Raw genomic sequence first — 17,500 nt, 5'->3', positions numbered from 1 at the left:
ATGGGTCATAATCCGTCTTTCGTAAAGTACTTTCTGCCATATTTAACATACATAGCAACCCAGTCACTGCCTTGTGGACAAGGGAGTTAGAAAAAAAAATAATTCGACTACACTCGGGATTCAGCAGTCATTGGGTAGCTGGGTTTTTAAAATCTGGCGGAAAGTACTTTGCGATCGACTAACTAACGCATTATCCAAATGGAAGTAAGAGGCTGCTAATGTCCCTTTCACGCTATAGAAACCGAGAATAACCCCGGTTCCAGGGGCCTAATGGTTCTGAAGGACTGCTTTTAGTGAAGTCGGTGGCAGATGCCTCTACAGAAGGATTGGCCAAAGTAGTTGTAACAACGTTGAGAATAGAGATATCTATTTAAGTATCTATAGATAGAACGAGTTTGACGTCACTTTGGCCTTTATTATTATTGGTTTGTTTTGTTTGTTTTTTTGTTTTTGTTTTTTTTCCACCCGCGTTTATGAGTAATTCTCCCTAAACTGTGACTGTAGATAGTTCGAAGATGACTCACTCAGTCTTTGTTTATTGTTTTTTGCCATCCGCGTTATAAGTAATGCTCACTGAACTGTATTACCGACTATAAAAGTTCATGGATCAGATAACACACAGTTTTGTGTGTTGGCCGTATATTCCGGATGCATTTATGAGCTTCTTCAGCGCAACTATCTATAAACCAGACTAAAACTTAAGGTTAACACACTTTGTGTGTTGCCTCAGCTTCGGATGGCAATGTTATGAGCTTCTTAGCCAAGCGCATACTACTATCTATTAAGTGATTAACTATGATAAGTTCCTCAGAGGAAAAAGAATGATGAACCATAATGGGCGAATTAGCGGTCTAAATTGACAATGATGCAACTATCGGACGGTGGTCTTTAGTCTTGGAGGAGGGAACTGTGGGATGCCTGAAGGCTGACTTCCGGTTAGCCTTTGGTCAGGGTGAGGCGCCCTCTACGGGAACCGGAAATCTTGTTGGGCCCCATACGATGTCGGGCAGGAAGGAAGGAAGAAAGAAGGAAGGAAGGGCTAAGATCAAAGGAAGATTTTTTTTTTTTTATGAAAGAGATGGTAGGAGCTACTGTAGAGAATTGGTTGTTTTGTGTGGTGGTAGTTGGTGAATCTAGTCAAAGTCTTCCTTTGTCGTCAAATTTGATGACGTCTAAATTGGGAAATGGAAGAAGGGGGCTGAATTGGTAGACAGAAAGAAGAAGAAGAAAGAAAAGAAAAAAGGCTTATCTAGATATATATTATGTTGAAATAATATTGAGATTTTAATGCTTTGAATGTGGTTTGGGGGAGAGATGAGGGGGGGGGGGCAGTAAAAGGTGGAAGGAAATTCCCTTGATTGAAAAAAAAAATAATAATCCACTTTTTGATTGTTAAATAATTTAAAAAATCAGAATCTTGCATCAAAAACACGTTAACACTACGATTACAGGGGTGAAGTTAGAGGGATACCTTACTATACATATTTTTTGGATTATCAGGGGCGGTTCTAAAATAGAATTTTTAGTTGGGTCCACGAATCCAGAGATACTGGTTTGAGGTTTGTCCATATCTCTGTCTGTTGGATTCGGACATACGCCAAATACATTTGATTCCTATTTATCCAGAAAATGTTCATTTCATGTATTGGCCGATGAAAATAAACGATCCTACGACTTTTCTCAATTACAAAACTTGAAAGAATTCCAAGAGAAAACACACACACACACACACACACACACACACGTTAATATATATATATATATATATATATATATATATATATATATATATATATATATATATATCTCACACTCTATTTTTTATATTTCTTTCTTTCTCTGTTTCTCTTTCCCCCCCCCCCCCCCTCTCTCTCTCTCTCTCTCTCTCTCCCCATCTCCCTCTCACTCTCTCTCCCTATTTCCCCCCTCTCTCTCTCCCAATCTCCCCGCCTCTCCCTCTCTCCTATCTCTTTCTTTCTCCCTCCCTCTCTCTCTCTCTCTCTCTCTCTCTCTCTCTCTCCCTCTCTATCTAACCAAAGGGGGTGCTAAATCCAAACACCAACATCATTATTAGAATCCTTTTACAAGACGGATAGGGGAGAGAACTCTTTAAAAAATATCAACGGTGAGACGGAAGGGCCCGACTCCCTGCCAGGACAAACTACACCTTCCGCCAATTTCTCTGACATCATCTTTGTCCTTCTCGTCATTATCCTTGTCATCGTCGTCATTATCATTGTCATCCCCCTGACACCAATGCCGTGTTTTCCGTGTTTCGCCACCACGCCCCTGTACAACACCAACCCTGTCATTATCCCCATCATTAGAAGACGATCGCCCTATCCTAAGCTATACAGACGTCTACAGACTTGGCCCACTGCTTTAACTCACTCCACCCTAACACCGACGACATCCGTAGTCTACCCGGGTTTACTTTTATCCCAAGCCTTTTTAAATAAATTTTTCTGAAACAAATTATAGACGTAGTATCAAAGCTAATGTTTTTAATTTTTGCGTGTTAATTGTAGTTGAATAAAACTATCTATGCACATAGTCATTATAAATAATTTTGTTTCCAATAATGAAAAATAACAAAAATCTCTAGGATTGAGTGAGTTAACTCACTCAATCCTAGAGATTTTTGCTACTGTTCAAAATTAGAAGAAGAAAAAAACGCATTTAAAATGAGCATGTACATAGATATAATATAGTATATAATATATTCAACTCTCATCAGCATGCAAATAACTAAAAACATTAGCTTTGATACTACGTTTATAATTTGTCTCATAAAAATGTAATAAATTATAGTCATGGGGTAAAAGTAACCCCGGATAAACTACGTCGGATGTCGTCGGTGTTAGGGTTGAGTGAATTAAAAAGAAGGGGAAAAAAGGAAAGGCAGTATTTGATGTATCTAGATATAACACTAGATACTGCATAGCGATCAGAACGGTAAACGTGGCTCAATATCAAAGGTAAAAGCAATAGCTTTAGGAAGAAAAAAAAAGATTTAAGGGTACATACTCAGGCTTAAATGAGTACCTGAAAGTTAGAGGGAAAATTCTGCATATTATATTTCAATAAAGACATATTCGTATGTATTATCTTTAATCATAGGGTCTTCTAGGATCTGCTAGAGTCTTTTAGGTTCATAGGGTTTTAGGGTCTACTCCACTGTTTACGCTTTTTTACCACTGTATATTATATCTATTAGGATTATGCACAGCATTGACATACTACTATCATAACTCGCATTCAAGTTTTAAAGTTGAAAGTTGCGTTATAAAATCATATCTCCCTATCTCTGATAACATACACACACACACACACACACCTACGCACACACACACACCACACCCACCAACACACCCATTCATTCAAACACCCCCCCCCCCCCCTCCCCCAGCATTCATTGACCTCATTCATCTCTTTTCACTTTCTTCCTATTCATTCACCGTTCATCATCGTGAACGTAATCATCCTTATTGTCCTTATCAAGACTATCGTTGCGTCTCTTATTATCGCAATTATCATCATTATCATTTTCGTCGTCATCATTATCATCATCCTTTTATTACCAATCCATAGAGACTGTTATACGGCGATAGACGTTACGACGACTGTGTTTTTTCTATTGTCCAATAACACCCTACAGGGCACTTCTATTGACTGGATTGCTTTCTCTTCCAAAGTCTCAAGACCAGCGAGACAAAGCGAGAAGTGATTTGTTTGCGAGATGCGGCGTGATGTCACATTACAAGCGTGACCCATTGTTAAGCCGAGTTTGATTGGTTGATAGGTTGTTTAGCCTTTGTTAAGTTGTTTTTGATTGGTTGGTAATGGTCGACGTCTCTGTTAAGACACGTGATTGTGGCGCTGGTGTCGGTTTTTAATCCCACTTAATTCCTTTTATTTTACGACCAGCTAAAGACGTTATAAGGGGTGTTGTCTGTGTGATACACAATGGCGACGCACGTGTGAACGGAGGGAGAAGACACGGATCGTATTTTGATGGGGAACTGAATGAGAAAGTGATGAAAAACAAGACGAAATTATCTGGAAATTTTATGGAACGGATCAACGGTGACAAATGGACCATTTTCCAGCACATCCCACTTGAGTAACATTGAGGGGAACATAATTTATTGCTCAACTTATTGCCCCTAGATCATCAACTTCTCTCATCAAATTTCTCTTGCGCTATAAATTAATTTCAAATGATAGACAAAAGCAAAGCTCCTGTTTAAAAATTTTAAAAAATCGTAGTTTCCGAGGGAAAAAAAAAGAAGAAAAATAACTTTAAATAGCTTTAGAGATAAACAATTTACTCTCAAATGGTCCAAAAATGCTCCAAAGTCCTGAATATAGATTCTAAGAAGCTAAACTTTCCTTTTCTCGACTGCACCTGGGATCGATCCCAGCCCCTTTGCTTGTGAAGCGGGTGCTCTACCAAGTGAGCTATCGGGACCCCTTTTTAAAAAGATAAAAATATGAGATTTTTTAGCCAGATTAGTCCATTCAAAAGGCTACACAGCCTGTTGGTCAAACGTTATTTTCCCTCGAATTTGAAGGCAGTGACTTGCTATTTCTTTTTCCAGTCCAATTGGTTTTAAAGACAGAATCAAATTAATCCAAATGGACACAAGAACGTTCAAAACCATGGATTAGGAGCTTCAAAAAGATCCAAAATGACCTCAGCTGACATCATAACGGTTAAGCCCCGTACTGTTTTCTTTTAAGAAGCGGTGACGATTAAATCCAGCCTCCATGATAACTGTATATTTCAAAAATAAACCAAAAGATTTTTATCAAAATTGTTTCGTTTACAATAATTTCTCGTGGAGAAGTTTGTTCCTTCTTTTTGATGAACCGGCTCCTATATCCTGCTTATTCTAGCACTGAAAACAGCTGGAAATCGGGGAATTATTGTAGTGAGATTGAGATAAAATCTAAAAACTGTCTGTGAAGACAAACTACCGCTCTCTACAATTGAAAAATCACAAAGCGACGACCTGCGATATCTTGACGAATAATCTCGTGCTGTACAAGGTCTTACTCAAACACGGATTGCGATATCCCGCCAAAAAGAAAAGAAAAAAAAAACCCCACACACATACAAAAGGAGATCATATACATAGAGTGACCCAATGAGAAAGAGGAGATAACTCACAATAAATTATAGTAACAAATCCAGAGAGAGAAAAAATTATGTGAAAAAGGGGGTTGGGGGTAAGGGGCGCGGGGGGAGGGGGGGGGGGTACACTTATCCCTAACAAAAGCCAAACAAGCCGGGTTAAAGCATTTTCCCCTTTGACCTTTTGTTATCCGGTCATGTGATCAGTATCTTTTTTTTTTCTTTCTATAGATACGTCATCAACTCAATCGTACCGTGATTATCTTTGACCCCAATCGCCGGTGTTGTTGTGGTTTGGGTTTTGTTGAACGCTTACTGCGATTTTTGGCCAGTCTTTTCTTCCAAATCTATGGGATACATACTTAGTTTGGTCAATGTCTTTCTCAGCGGCTAGAGTTGGAGAGATATAGGGTCAAGACGTAAGCGATTGCTCAGCTGAATTAGCTTTGTCAATCTCTTTATTCTCCTAGCGGTAGGTCCTGGATGGAGTTAAGATATTTGTCTAGTTCTTTATTCTTTGCGTTTGAGGAGCTTAGATTTTGGTAACAGTGTATCCTTCCGTCCTTTCACTTGTTGCTGATAGATATAGTGAGATACCAATCTTCACCGTGAATGCGATCAGATTAGAATAACAGTATACTTTTCTGACTTTGTCAGTGCGTGAGAGGTATATCTCTATTTATGTCTTTGAATTGGTAAAGAACGGAAGCGTTTACACTGAATCGATACGATGATAAATAGTTTATATTGATTGGAAGCGACGTGTATTTATTTGTAGGTCTGATAACTTACATTGCTATGGGCTCACTGTTGTAATGGAAATATCAAAGCAATGCAAAACAATTATCGTCCATTCAACACTGTTAAATCAAGTCTATAATTGCGTTCGGTTATCAGACCTGCAAAAATGTGCACCTAGATTGGAAGGATTAGGCCAAAGAATGGCAACTATTAAAAAAAAACCCAAATTTAAAAAAAACACACACAAAAAAAAAAAAATAATTACATTGGCTTCTGACCGTTCACAAACTTATATATCTATAAGATTTTAAATCATCTTAGTTCACATAATACTTACATTTCTTCTCCTGCATGAGGTGAGGATGTGAGGCCGCCTGGGCGGGTGGATAGGCGGACGGGTGTGCCAGACCGCCCATGGCCGAGACGGTGGGGGTGTACCAGGGGTTGGGGCGGTGCCAGGCTTGACCATTGAGGAGCCCTAACTTATCGTACATGGAACCTTGACCCATAACCTTCTGGTTCTCGCTGGCGAGATTCCGTAACACTCTGTTGATGGAGGACACCTGTGTGAAATAGAAAAATAAAATAAAACAAAGTTAATGATACATTTTCAGGAAATAAACCTAATTTTTACTTTTTAATCATGTTAAAAGCGCTTTCATAACTGACTTGAATGCATTTTTGCCAAGTTTGATTTATCTGCTTTCTTCCTGTTTAAAATACAACATTAACCCGTTAACTGCCATGCTCTGAAAAAAAATCGCAATTAAAGATTTGGCCAGAAAACTTGTCCTTCAAATATCGATCGATTTAAATGACCCTCATCTTTGCAAAAACTCTCAAACCTGGGATTTCGCGAAGTCTATATCAAAGCCCAGGGTTGAGAGTTTTTGATAAGATGAGATTCATTTAAATCGATCGATATTTGAAGGACGAGTTTTCTGGCCAAATTTTTAAAATATGAGTTTTTCCAGAGTACCGCAGTAAAATTGGTTTATTGGATGATATTTTCTGAATAAGAGTTTTCCTTTCCAATGTCACGGAGTTAACACAGAGTCAATAATAATAATACTGCCGTAATTGGAAGAACCCATATTTGAACATTTGGCCAGAAAACTAGTCCTTCAAATATTATCGATTTAAATAACCCTAATCTTGGCAAAAACTCTCAAACCTGGGCTTTGATAAAGACTTCGTGAAGTCCCAGGTTTGAGAGTTTTGTCAATATGAGTGTTATTAAAATTGATCGATATTTGAAGGACGAGTTTTCTGGCCAAATTTTTAAATACTAGTGTTTCCAGTGTACGGCAGTAAACCGGTTAATTGGATGATATTTTCTGAATAAGATTTTTCCTTCCCATTGTCACCGAGTCAATACTGGTGTCAATAATAATATTATTATTATAGCTGTATTGTTTTAACTCTCTGGGCCTGGTGAAGGGTTTAGGAGGGATAAAAAATGGCCACAGATGTTGCTTTTTATCATTGTTGAAGATTTCAGGTCTCAGGTGATATTCGGAGGACAATGGGATAAGTTACTTTTAATATACTGTTGACACCGGTGAAGTAGGTAAAGTAATTATCGAGAAAGAAAAAAAATCATTGATAATACTGTATTTATTAAATACGGTATTAATTTATTGTCCAGGCCGACGTGCACTTATTTGCAGGTCTGATAAGCCAATTTCTGTTGGGCTCATTGTTGTAATTGAAATCTCAAAAAAAAAAAAAAAAAAAAAGAAAAAATTACGCAAAATTATTGTCCATTACAACAATGTTAAACTAGATAGGCCAATAATGAGCACATTGCGTTATATAAAAACTCACATTTTATTTATTTATGTATTTATTTTGTGTGTGTGTGGGGGGGGGGGTATATTCGTGGTTATAAAAGCCCTACCATGGCATTTAGTTATTAAGCTTCATGTTAATAGTAAAATGGATGAATGATGACACTTTCATTATCTATTTTTTACGAGTACATTGACTTCATATCAACACAATTATAAAGCACATTGTTTGTTTTGCCTATTGGCGTATCAAATCAACCATTGTTTAGCGGTTTTAATTATAAGAACAATCTGTCAAAAAAATCTGGCATATTATTATTTTATCGACAAACACTTCCGACTTTCAATCAGCCACTGTATTATTTCTATCATTATTGTTTTGATTGTTTTCATACAAGTCTCGTTGGGGTTTTGGTAAAAAGTTGTAATCCGGAGGAAGATAATGGGATCAAGGCGATTTTGATGCTACAAAAGCAAACAAAGGGTGTGTGAAAGATAACAGAATATCATCATAATCCGGTAGTATAAATCCAGAGTCATTAAGCTTATGGAGCGTGAGTTTACCCCGGTTTCTATAGCGTGAATCAGGCAATGTAAATTGCTTGTTATCCTTTGGATAGGAGGCTTTTTTTCGGACAGAGACAACGCTGTTAACGACCAGGTACTCATTTTACCCCTGAGTGCGGTGAGAGAATGTGAGTAAAGAGCCTTATCCAAGGACTCAACTATGCGCCGAGCGAGCGAGGCTCGAACCCAGGATCTTCCGATCCGAAAGCGAGTGTCATACCACTAGACCACATAGTAGCGAGCCGCACGTCAAAGCAAATCTAAGAACGGAAATCTGCACTACGCCTCGCTGCGACCCTCGAGAGACAAATTAATTAATTAATTGAATCAAAGCCTCGTAAACTATCAACAAACTGGTAACAACTAAACTACGTACTAAACAATGATGGGCATCGCGACATGTCCCTGTGGGAACCCTGCGGCCATTTATTTACGTCATCAGACACGTCCCAGTGGTTATTGGAGGTGAGATGGACAGGGGACACCACCCGTAAATCTCGGTCTGTCTCTAATCTCCCCTTGGACAATCCACATAATTATTATTAACCTTACCAACAAGACGCTCTGTTAGTTGTTTGTATTTTTATTTTGTTTTTGTTTTGTTTTTTTATTGTGTTTTATGCAGATATTTATTGGTCTTGTGATATGACACTCGCTTTCGGATCGGAAGGTCCTGGCTTCGAGCCTCGCTCGCTCGAGGCATAATTGAGTCCTTGGAAAAGGCTCTTTACTCACATTCTCGTACCGTACTCGGGTGTAAAATGAGTACCTGGCCGTTAACAGCGCTTTCTCCATCCGAAAAAAAAGTAATATTGCCTCATGTCCCGTTCAAGTTAAGTGTTGATGTTGGTCAGGGAGCCTTTTTAAAGCGCATTTTAGCACCTATAGCGGATATTACGCTATATAAAAGCTTACGTTTGTTTTATATATATATATATATTTGGCGGTAAAGAGACACGGGGTGGCGTACATGTAGATGTATTTGTGAGAAGATGATGGTATGGTCCAAAAGTAAAAACTTGACTAACATTCAAGACTCAAAACTCAACGATCAAAACTCCGCACATCCAACAGACAGAAATCTCCACGCCCCAACAACATCAAGGATTACGAAGATCCAACCAATCAAACAATGCCACGTCATTTTGTCCTCTTGATACTTTAATCCAAGTGTTAATCTCTCTAGTTAGCCATGGAGGTCTCCTGGGAATTGTTGTGTCTTCTCAATATCCAGATCTTCCTCCTCCTCCTCCTCCTCCTCCTCCTCCTCCTCCTCCTCCTCCTCCTCCTCCACCACCACCTCCTCGTCCTCTTCCTCCTCCTCCTCTTCCTCCTCCTCCTCCTACTCCTCCTCCTTCTTCTTCTTCTTCTTCTTCTTCTTCTTCTTCTTCTTCTTCTTCTTCTTCTTCTTCTTCTTCTTCTTCTTCTTCTTCTTCTTCCTCCTCCTCCTCCTCCTCCTCCTCCTCCTCCTCCTCCTCCTCCTCCCCCACATCCTCCTCCTCCTCCCCCGCCCCTCCTCTCACCCCATCTCCTTTTTATTGTATTTATCACCATCAACAGTCGAAATCATCATTAAAAACAAACAAACAACCACCAACAATTCGATGGCCGCCCCACGTGACACAATTCATCCCCACCTACATCTCACATTATGAGATCACCACAACAGCTCTGCCTTACTCTGGAAAAACACACATTTAAAAATTTGGCCAGAAAACTCGTCCTTTAAATATCGATCGATATAAATGACTCTCATCTTGGCAAAAACTCTCAAACCCGGGACTTCGCCGAAGTCCCGGGTTTGAGAGTTTTTACCAAGATGAGAGTCATTTAAATCGATAGATATTCGAAGTATAGTTTTCTGGCCAAATTTTTAAATATGTGTTTTTTGCCAAAGTACGACAGAACTGCTGTCCAAGACGTTGCTATGACACATGTCCAAGCGCTAGCCGTTGGTCAGCTAACACCACTTGACCAGTGGTTAACGAGGCTAGTCGTATCGTAAACCTATCACGCGAACAATATCCAACTCATCTCTCAAGTTGTTAGATAGTCTTAGTTTACATCACACAGAAATCCACTATAAGACGGGTAATGACAGAAAAAATGTTTTGATGACGCAGTGCTGGGAAATACATTGCTAGGGAGAGGGGGAGGGGAGAGGTAGAGAGAAACAGCGCTATAGTCTTCGCATTGAAATAAGAGGGTAACCTAAAAACTCTTGCTTCGAGCGATATTCACTTATTGCGCTCAAAGCACTACAGAAAGGGTCCCAAGCCAACAGCAACACTTAAACATATTGGGAGAAGGGGGGGGGGTGAGAACTGGAGATCAATCCCGGGTTTCAGTTGAGATTTCTTTTTTCTTTTCTGCCTCCTTGTCCACCCATCTGTGATTGGGTAACTGGTTCGGTTGTATCTGACCGAAAGTACTTTGCGATAGACTAGCCTCATATCCAAAGCATAGCGAGTAATTGTTATTGTCCTTTTCACACTTTAGAAACCGGAATAAACTCCGGCTCTGAAGGACTGATTTCGTTTAAAAAATGTTTTTTTCTCTTTTCTATCAGCAATTTTAATTTACAAAGTCATCGACTGGTATCTTACGATAGGTCGGAAGGATGAATTAAATAATAACAATTTAAAAGTGCGCTATACCAATTCACTGAATATTATTATTATTATTATTATTATTATTATTATTATTATTATTATTATTATTATTATTATTATATTATTATTATTATTTTATTATTATATTATTATTTTATTATTATTATTATTATTATTATTATTATATTATTATTATTATTATTATTATTATTATTATTATTGCGAATTACACATATAATATAAATAGTTGACAAAGGTACGTTTTGTAATAGTTTTACAGGGTGACTATTCGGTATGCCATCCATCTGGCTATAGTCGTGGCTATTCGTACTACGTAATCATAACGGTGCTTCGATACGTCATCATAAATTGGGGACTGGGCCTCGTTTCTCTCCACGCCCGGCCTTGGCAATGAGATTAGCCCGTGCCCTCGTTAACCCCTAATTTGACTTCACTCGTATATTTCATATAAATGGCACACACACACACATATACACATACACACACAGATACACAAACATACACATACACACGCGCGCGCGCACAGACATACATACATATACACACAGAAACATACACACATAAAAACACACATACATAGAGAGATTGAGAAAGAGAGAGAGAGAGAGAGAGAGAGAGAGAGAGAGAGAGAGAGAGAGAGAGAGAGAGAGAGAGAGAGAGAAAGAGAGAGAGAGAGAGAGACAGACAGACACAGAGAGAGAGAGACAGAGAGAGAAAGAGAAAGAGAGACAGAGAGAGAGAAAGAGAGAGAGAGAGAGAGCGAGTAATAGAAAGAGAGAAAGAGAGAGAAAGAGAAGGGAGAGACAGAGAGAGAGAGAGAAAGCGAGAGAGAGAGAGAGAGAAAGCGAGACACACACACACACACACAGAGAGAGAGAGAGAGAGAGAGAGAGATAGAGAGAGACAGAGAGAGATAGAGAGAATAAATATGTATAAATACTTATCATAAAGCAATAGATGTCTTTTTGTTCTCTTTGTGCTTGAAGAGTTCATGTTCAAAATACGAAACTAACCTCCTCGTGAATGGAAGATAAACTGCGACAAGGTAGATGAGGAGGGGAAACACGAAAGTAAGATGGACTATTTTGTCACACAAAAATGACTTAAATGGTTCTCTCTATGTCCTTCTAAATCCTACACAAAGAATTATGGGCCAGAATTTAACGATGACCTAACGCCGAAAGGTATAATAATATATACAACAAGGAAATAATGAAAAATAAAAATAGACTGAGAGGTTATAAGTATTATATATTATCATTATCATCATTGTTATCATCCTCTTCATTTATCATCTCATCATCATCATCATCATCTTCATCATCATCATCATCATGATCATCATCATCATCATCATGATCATCATCATCATCATCATCATCATCATCATCATCATCATCATCAGCATCAGCATCATCACCATCATCATCCATCCCACCACCACCATCACCATAACATCATCATCACAATGCCTATCATCATATCGTCATTATCATCATCATCATCATCATCATCATCATCATCATCATCATCATCATCATCATCATCATCATCATCACCATCATCATCATCATCTTCATCATCATCATCTACAACCCCCATCATCGTCACCTTCATCATCATCATCATCATCATCATCATCATCATCATCATCATCATCATCATCATCAACCTACACATTTTTTCTTTACCCATAAGGTCCCGTGAAGGCAATAAAATCACCGAAAGCTTCATTAACTTTTGTTTCTTTCAGATAGATAAAATCTGTTTCGTTAAGACCGGTCACTTTAGTATATATAGTAGAGGTCATTGGAGAGGCAGGTGACCACGACCTCAGAACGGACACCAAGTGTAATAAACTACACTGGTCAATCTGTGGAACTAACTGACCATGAGTGAGTGGCGGGTGACCTCCTCAGGCTTTCTCTCACCTGGGGCGAGTGGCCGAAGGAAGAAGGTGAATTATGGCCAGCGGTTATTTGATTTCATGTCTTGCGTGTAAAAAAAAAAAAAAAAAAGTTGCGTATTGCTCATGTTTGTGTGTGTGTGTGTGTGTGTGTTTGTCTGTTGTTTGGGGGAGGGGGTATGACACACGCCTTCGGACGGGAAGGTCTAGGTTTCGAGCCCTCCCTCTTAGCTGCGCATAGCTGAGTCATTAGAATAAGTTCTTCACTTATATTTTCTCACCTTACTCAAGTGGACATAATAAGTACCTGACTTCGGCAAAGTCCCGGGTTTGAGAGTTTTTGCCAAGATGAGAGTCATTTAAGTCGATCGATATTTGAAGGACGAGTTTTCTGGCCAACTTTTTAAATACGTGTTTTTCCAGGATTACGGCAGAACTGTTGTCGTTAATGTCGATCTAATTTTTATGGCGGATGTAAACACTATTACTGTACAACCGTCTCAATCAACGTGTCGTGAATACATGCGCCACTGTTGTCGTCGTCAAATCGTAAAATGGTAAAATCGCTCAGTTTTACAACAATCGCCATAATTTAATCGCTGCGATTTATTGTCGCGTGAAAATCTACACGACTGGTGTCAATAATTAGAATTGCCTCAGGTCAACAGTTTGAGCAGAAGAAGACATTTTTGGGACAACAATAAATGTTTTTGTATCCTAATTTAGAGAACAAAGACGTGCACACATATTGTACAGGTCTGACATCCGAACCCGATTATGGGCCTAGTTTAACAGTGTTGCAATGAAATCATATTTTTCGTCTTTTTTGGGCTTTTTTTTTTTTTTGAAATTTTAATTTAGACAAAAACCACAACGAAGAGTCAATATTGATCTGTTTTCAAATAATCTCATATAATTATAATTGCAAATTTACAACATAACAATTGAAAAGTAACAATGTATTCATTAGCTTTGCGTAAATTATGAAGTAAAATAAACCATTTGAAATAATTCAACAAACAACCAATAAAAGATGACTATAAAACTGTCACATTCATTGTAAAAAAAAAATCAATGAAGGATAAAATAATATTGTCATTGTTATTATTTCTGTTATTTCATTCTCCAATCTGTTATTTTTGGAGTGACAAAAGGCATGGATGGGGATGTTAATTAATGATACCCCCACTCCTAATCATGATGATGATGCGAGCTTTTTTGTGGTTTCATAGAAATTCTTCTCAAATCGTTTACGACTGTCTGTCGTATACACTGACAAATTGCCCTATTTCGTTTTGGGGTTGTTGTTTTTTCTAAACAAATTTTCTATATCTCCTTCAAATATCAACGAAAAGGAAATGACCTAACTACATTATAAACTGTCAAAAATTCTTAATATTCGTTTATTCATTTATTCATTCATTCATTTATTCATCCATTCGTTGATTAATTGATTGATTGACTGAATCATTGACTGATTGATTTTATTGATTGATTTATTGATTGAATCATTCATTCATTCATTCATTCATTCCTTCATTCATTTACTCTTCCTGAGCACTCTTCGAGTAATCACGTTTAGTTGTAACACAAAACAATGAATTATTGCAACCACAACAATTGAAGAAAAAGCGCTGTCGATTTGAGGTTCTTTTTCCAGCTATTCTTTTCTTTTATTATTATTATTATTACAAATAGCATGGACAGAATGGCGAACAATGAGAAGACAAGGAGGTATTATCTGTTTGTTCTGGAACCGTCTGAGAGTTGCGGGTGTGTTGCGGTCTTTTTAATCATTATTTGTCTTCCCAACTGCAGCACAGATTGAGCAATGCATTAATTAACGTCACTTCACCAAAGCCCCTAAAATTTATTGCGGCGATTCATTAAGCGAGCATGGCGTAACGTAATGTCGTAATCCATTCTTTAACAAAACGATACGAGAGTTGGTGGTTTTTATGGGGATCAATCTTTCATCCTCAAGATGTGATCGCGCTGTTAATAATCAAAATGAGAAATTTAAAAAATAATAATGATTAAAATGCACCAGAATCCCCCTCCCCCCCCCCCCCCCCCCACCCCACAAAAAAAAAACAAAGAAAAAACCCACAAACAATCATAAAAATAGCAGTCTATTAGGCCGGTAGAATTGGTGACTATTCTACCTAAACACATAGCAAAAAATGGATTTTAATTGAGGACAAAAATACACAATTTGGTTTTATATTTAGCTTTTTAGCTTTTATGTAACGCAACATCCACCAAACTCGCCCAAAGGACTTTACAAGAGGTCCCTAGCAAACAGCAACTTTTAACATATAGAACAAGACATGACGCCTATTAGGCGATGATAATATTACAATTTTTTTTTTGGGGGGGGGGGTGGAGAAACAACGCTGTTAATGACCAGGTACTCATTATACCCCTAAGTGCGGTGAGAATGTGAGTAAAGAGCATTTTCCAAAGACTCAACTGTACGGAACTCGAACCCCAAACCTCCCCATCCGATTAATTTACCTGCTTAACACATAGTAGCAACATCCGAAATCAAGGATTTAAATGGACTACAAAGATACACAAACATTTCATAATATTTCATGATTGGGGGTTTACCGACCTGCGTGAGATCATTGAGATACGGTATGGCTTAGAAATCTCATGCTAGCGCTTTGGGCTGTACCGGGATATTTAATAGGATTTAGGTAAAAATTTCATTATAATAATATTACACTATATTTTCTGCTAGACTAAAATTACACCGCAGTAACATTGACCTATAGAATTAGTTTTCAAAAAATAATAAATTATTTTTTTCCAGCTTTCCTTTTTCACCATACAAGCTTGATACAAAATACTAAGAGGATTTGGAATATTATTCCCTTATCTCTTCATTCATTGTTACTCTCTCTCTCTCTCTCTCTCTCTCTCTCTCTCTCTCTCTCTCTCTCTCTCTCTCTATCTATCTATCTATCTATCTAACTATCTATCTATCTATCTATCTATCTATCTATCTATCTATCATCTATCTATCTCACACACACACACACACACACACCGTCTCTCTCTCTCTCTCTCTCTCTCTCTCTCTCTCTCTCTCCGTCTCTCTCTTTGTACTGCTGTGTGGTCTAGTGGTATAACATTCGCTTTTGGATAGAGAGGGCCTGGGTTTGAGTTTCCCCTCAGGACGGCGCATAGTTGAGTCCTTGGAAAAGGCTCTTTACTCACATTCCCTCACTGTATTCAGGTGTAAAATAAGGAGCTGTCAGAAACATTGTAATATCGCATAACGGGCGTCATGCGTCGTCCTACATGTTAAGTGTTGCTGGTTAGGGATCCCCTGTAAAGCGCCTAGAGCACGTTTAGTGGTTATTGTGCTATATAAAAGCTCAAGTTTCTCTTTCTCTCTCTCTCATTCTCTCTATCATTCTCTCTCTCTATATCTATCTATCTATCTATCTATCTATCTATCTATCTATTTATCTATCTATTTATCTATCTCTATCTCTCTCTTTCTCTCTATTATCATTGTTTTCTTCTTCAATTTATCTCCCATAGTGTGAAATCCGTCTGCTGCTGATATTATTATAATAAGCCCGAGGCCCAGGCTTACAAATAATGAATCATAGGATTACAAATAGAGTATCTTATCACTGTAACGATGATGCTTTGCAGCTGATTAATTTTGCGATCTTATAAATACTGTAATCGGACAAAAGTATAAAAGCGAATGTTCGAAAACACGACGCGTTTGTCAAATAAAGAGCTTCGCGCATGCGCTCTCGGTAAATCATGATCCGCCATATTATTATTAGGTATGAGACGAAAAGCTGTTTTATTGGAAAAAGAATTCCGCGTTATAATTCTTACTCAGGAGAAATTTTTGCTTCAGGGTCTATCTCGGGTAAAGAACAAAGAATGAAGTGAGTAGAAAAGTACCAGAAGACAAAAGATAATTTTAAAAAATAATCGCGGGGATGGGGGCTCGAACCCACGACATTACAGGTACGACAACTCCACCTGGCCGGGGAGAGGGTAGCGCTACTGTTAGAGCTATCCCCCCCCCCCTCTCTCTCTCTCTCTCTCTCTCTCTCTCTCTCTCTCTTTCTCTCTCTCTCTATCTATCTATCTATCTATCTATCTATCTATCTATCTATCTATCTATCTATCTATCTATCTATCTATTAAATTGAGGGTTCGTGGAAAAGACACACGCACAAAATATAGGTAGAAAGATAATTCATGGTCTTAATTAATAAAATAAAATAAAATTAATATAAAGGATTAATTAATATAAAGGTTAATATAGGTTGAGAGTAACAGTGTAACTCTATATCTAGATAGACAGCAGCTGGATGGATGGATAGATAAATAGATAGATAGATTATGGATAGATAGATAGATAGATAGATAGATTATGGATAGATAGATAGATAGATAGATAGATAGATAGATAATATGTAGAAAGATAAAGAGATTGATAGATAGATAGACATATAGATTGATAGATTGATAGATAGATAAATAGATAGATAGATAGATAGATAGATTATGGATAGATAGATAGATAGATAGATAGATAATATGTAGAAAGATAAAGAAATTGATAGATAGATAGACATATAGATTGATAGATAGATAGATAGATAAATAGATAGATAGATAGATAGATAGATAGATAGATAGATAGATAGATAGATAGATAGATAGATAATATGTAGAAAGATAA

General features: G+C 37.8%; 1 protein-coding gene across 1 annotated transcript in view; it reads right to left on the bottom strand.

The window, feature by feature from the left end:
* Positions 1 to 17,500, bottom strand: part of LOC144978728 (paired box protein Pax-6-like) — a 115,683-nt gene that overhangs the window by 14,103 nt on the left and 84,080 nt on the right. Inside the window, exons 6-7 of the mRNA XM_078925160.1 lie at positions 6,253 to 6,441; positions 1,171 to 1,198 (exon numbers count right to left, since the gene is read on the bottom strand). Of these exons, the coding sequence (XP_078781286.1) occupies positions 1,171 to 1,198; positions 6,253 to 6,441 (217 nt within the window). The remainder of the gene's footprint in view (positions 1 to 1,170; positions 1,199 to 6,252; positions 6,442 to 17,500) is intronic.

Source organism: Berghia stephanieae, chromosome 8 (genome assembly GCF_034508935.2).
Source record: "Berghia stephanieae isolate SIO BIC M18660-M18661 chromosome 8, UCSD_Bste_1.3, whole genome shotgun sequence".
NCBI lineage: Eukaryota > Metazoa > Mollusca > Gastropoda > Nudibranchia > Aeolidiidae > Berghia > Berghia stephanieae.
The sequence above is the reverse complement of the archived record's forward strand: the minus strand, read 5'-3'. Positions and strand labels throughout refer to the sequence as shown.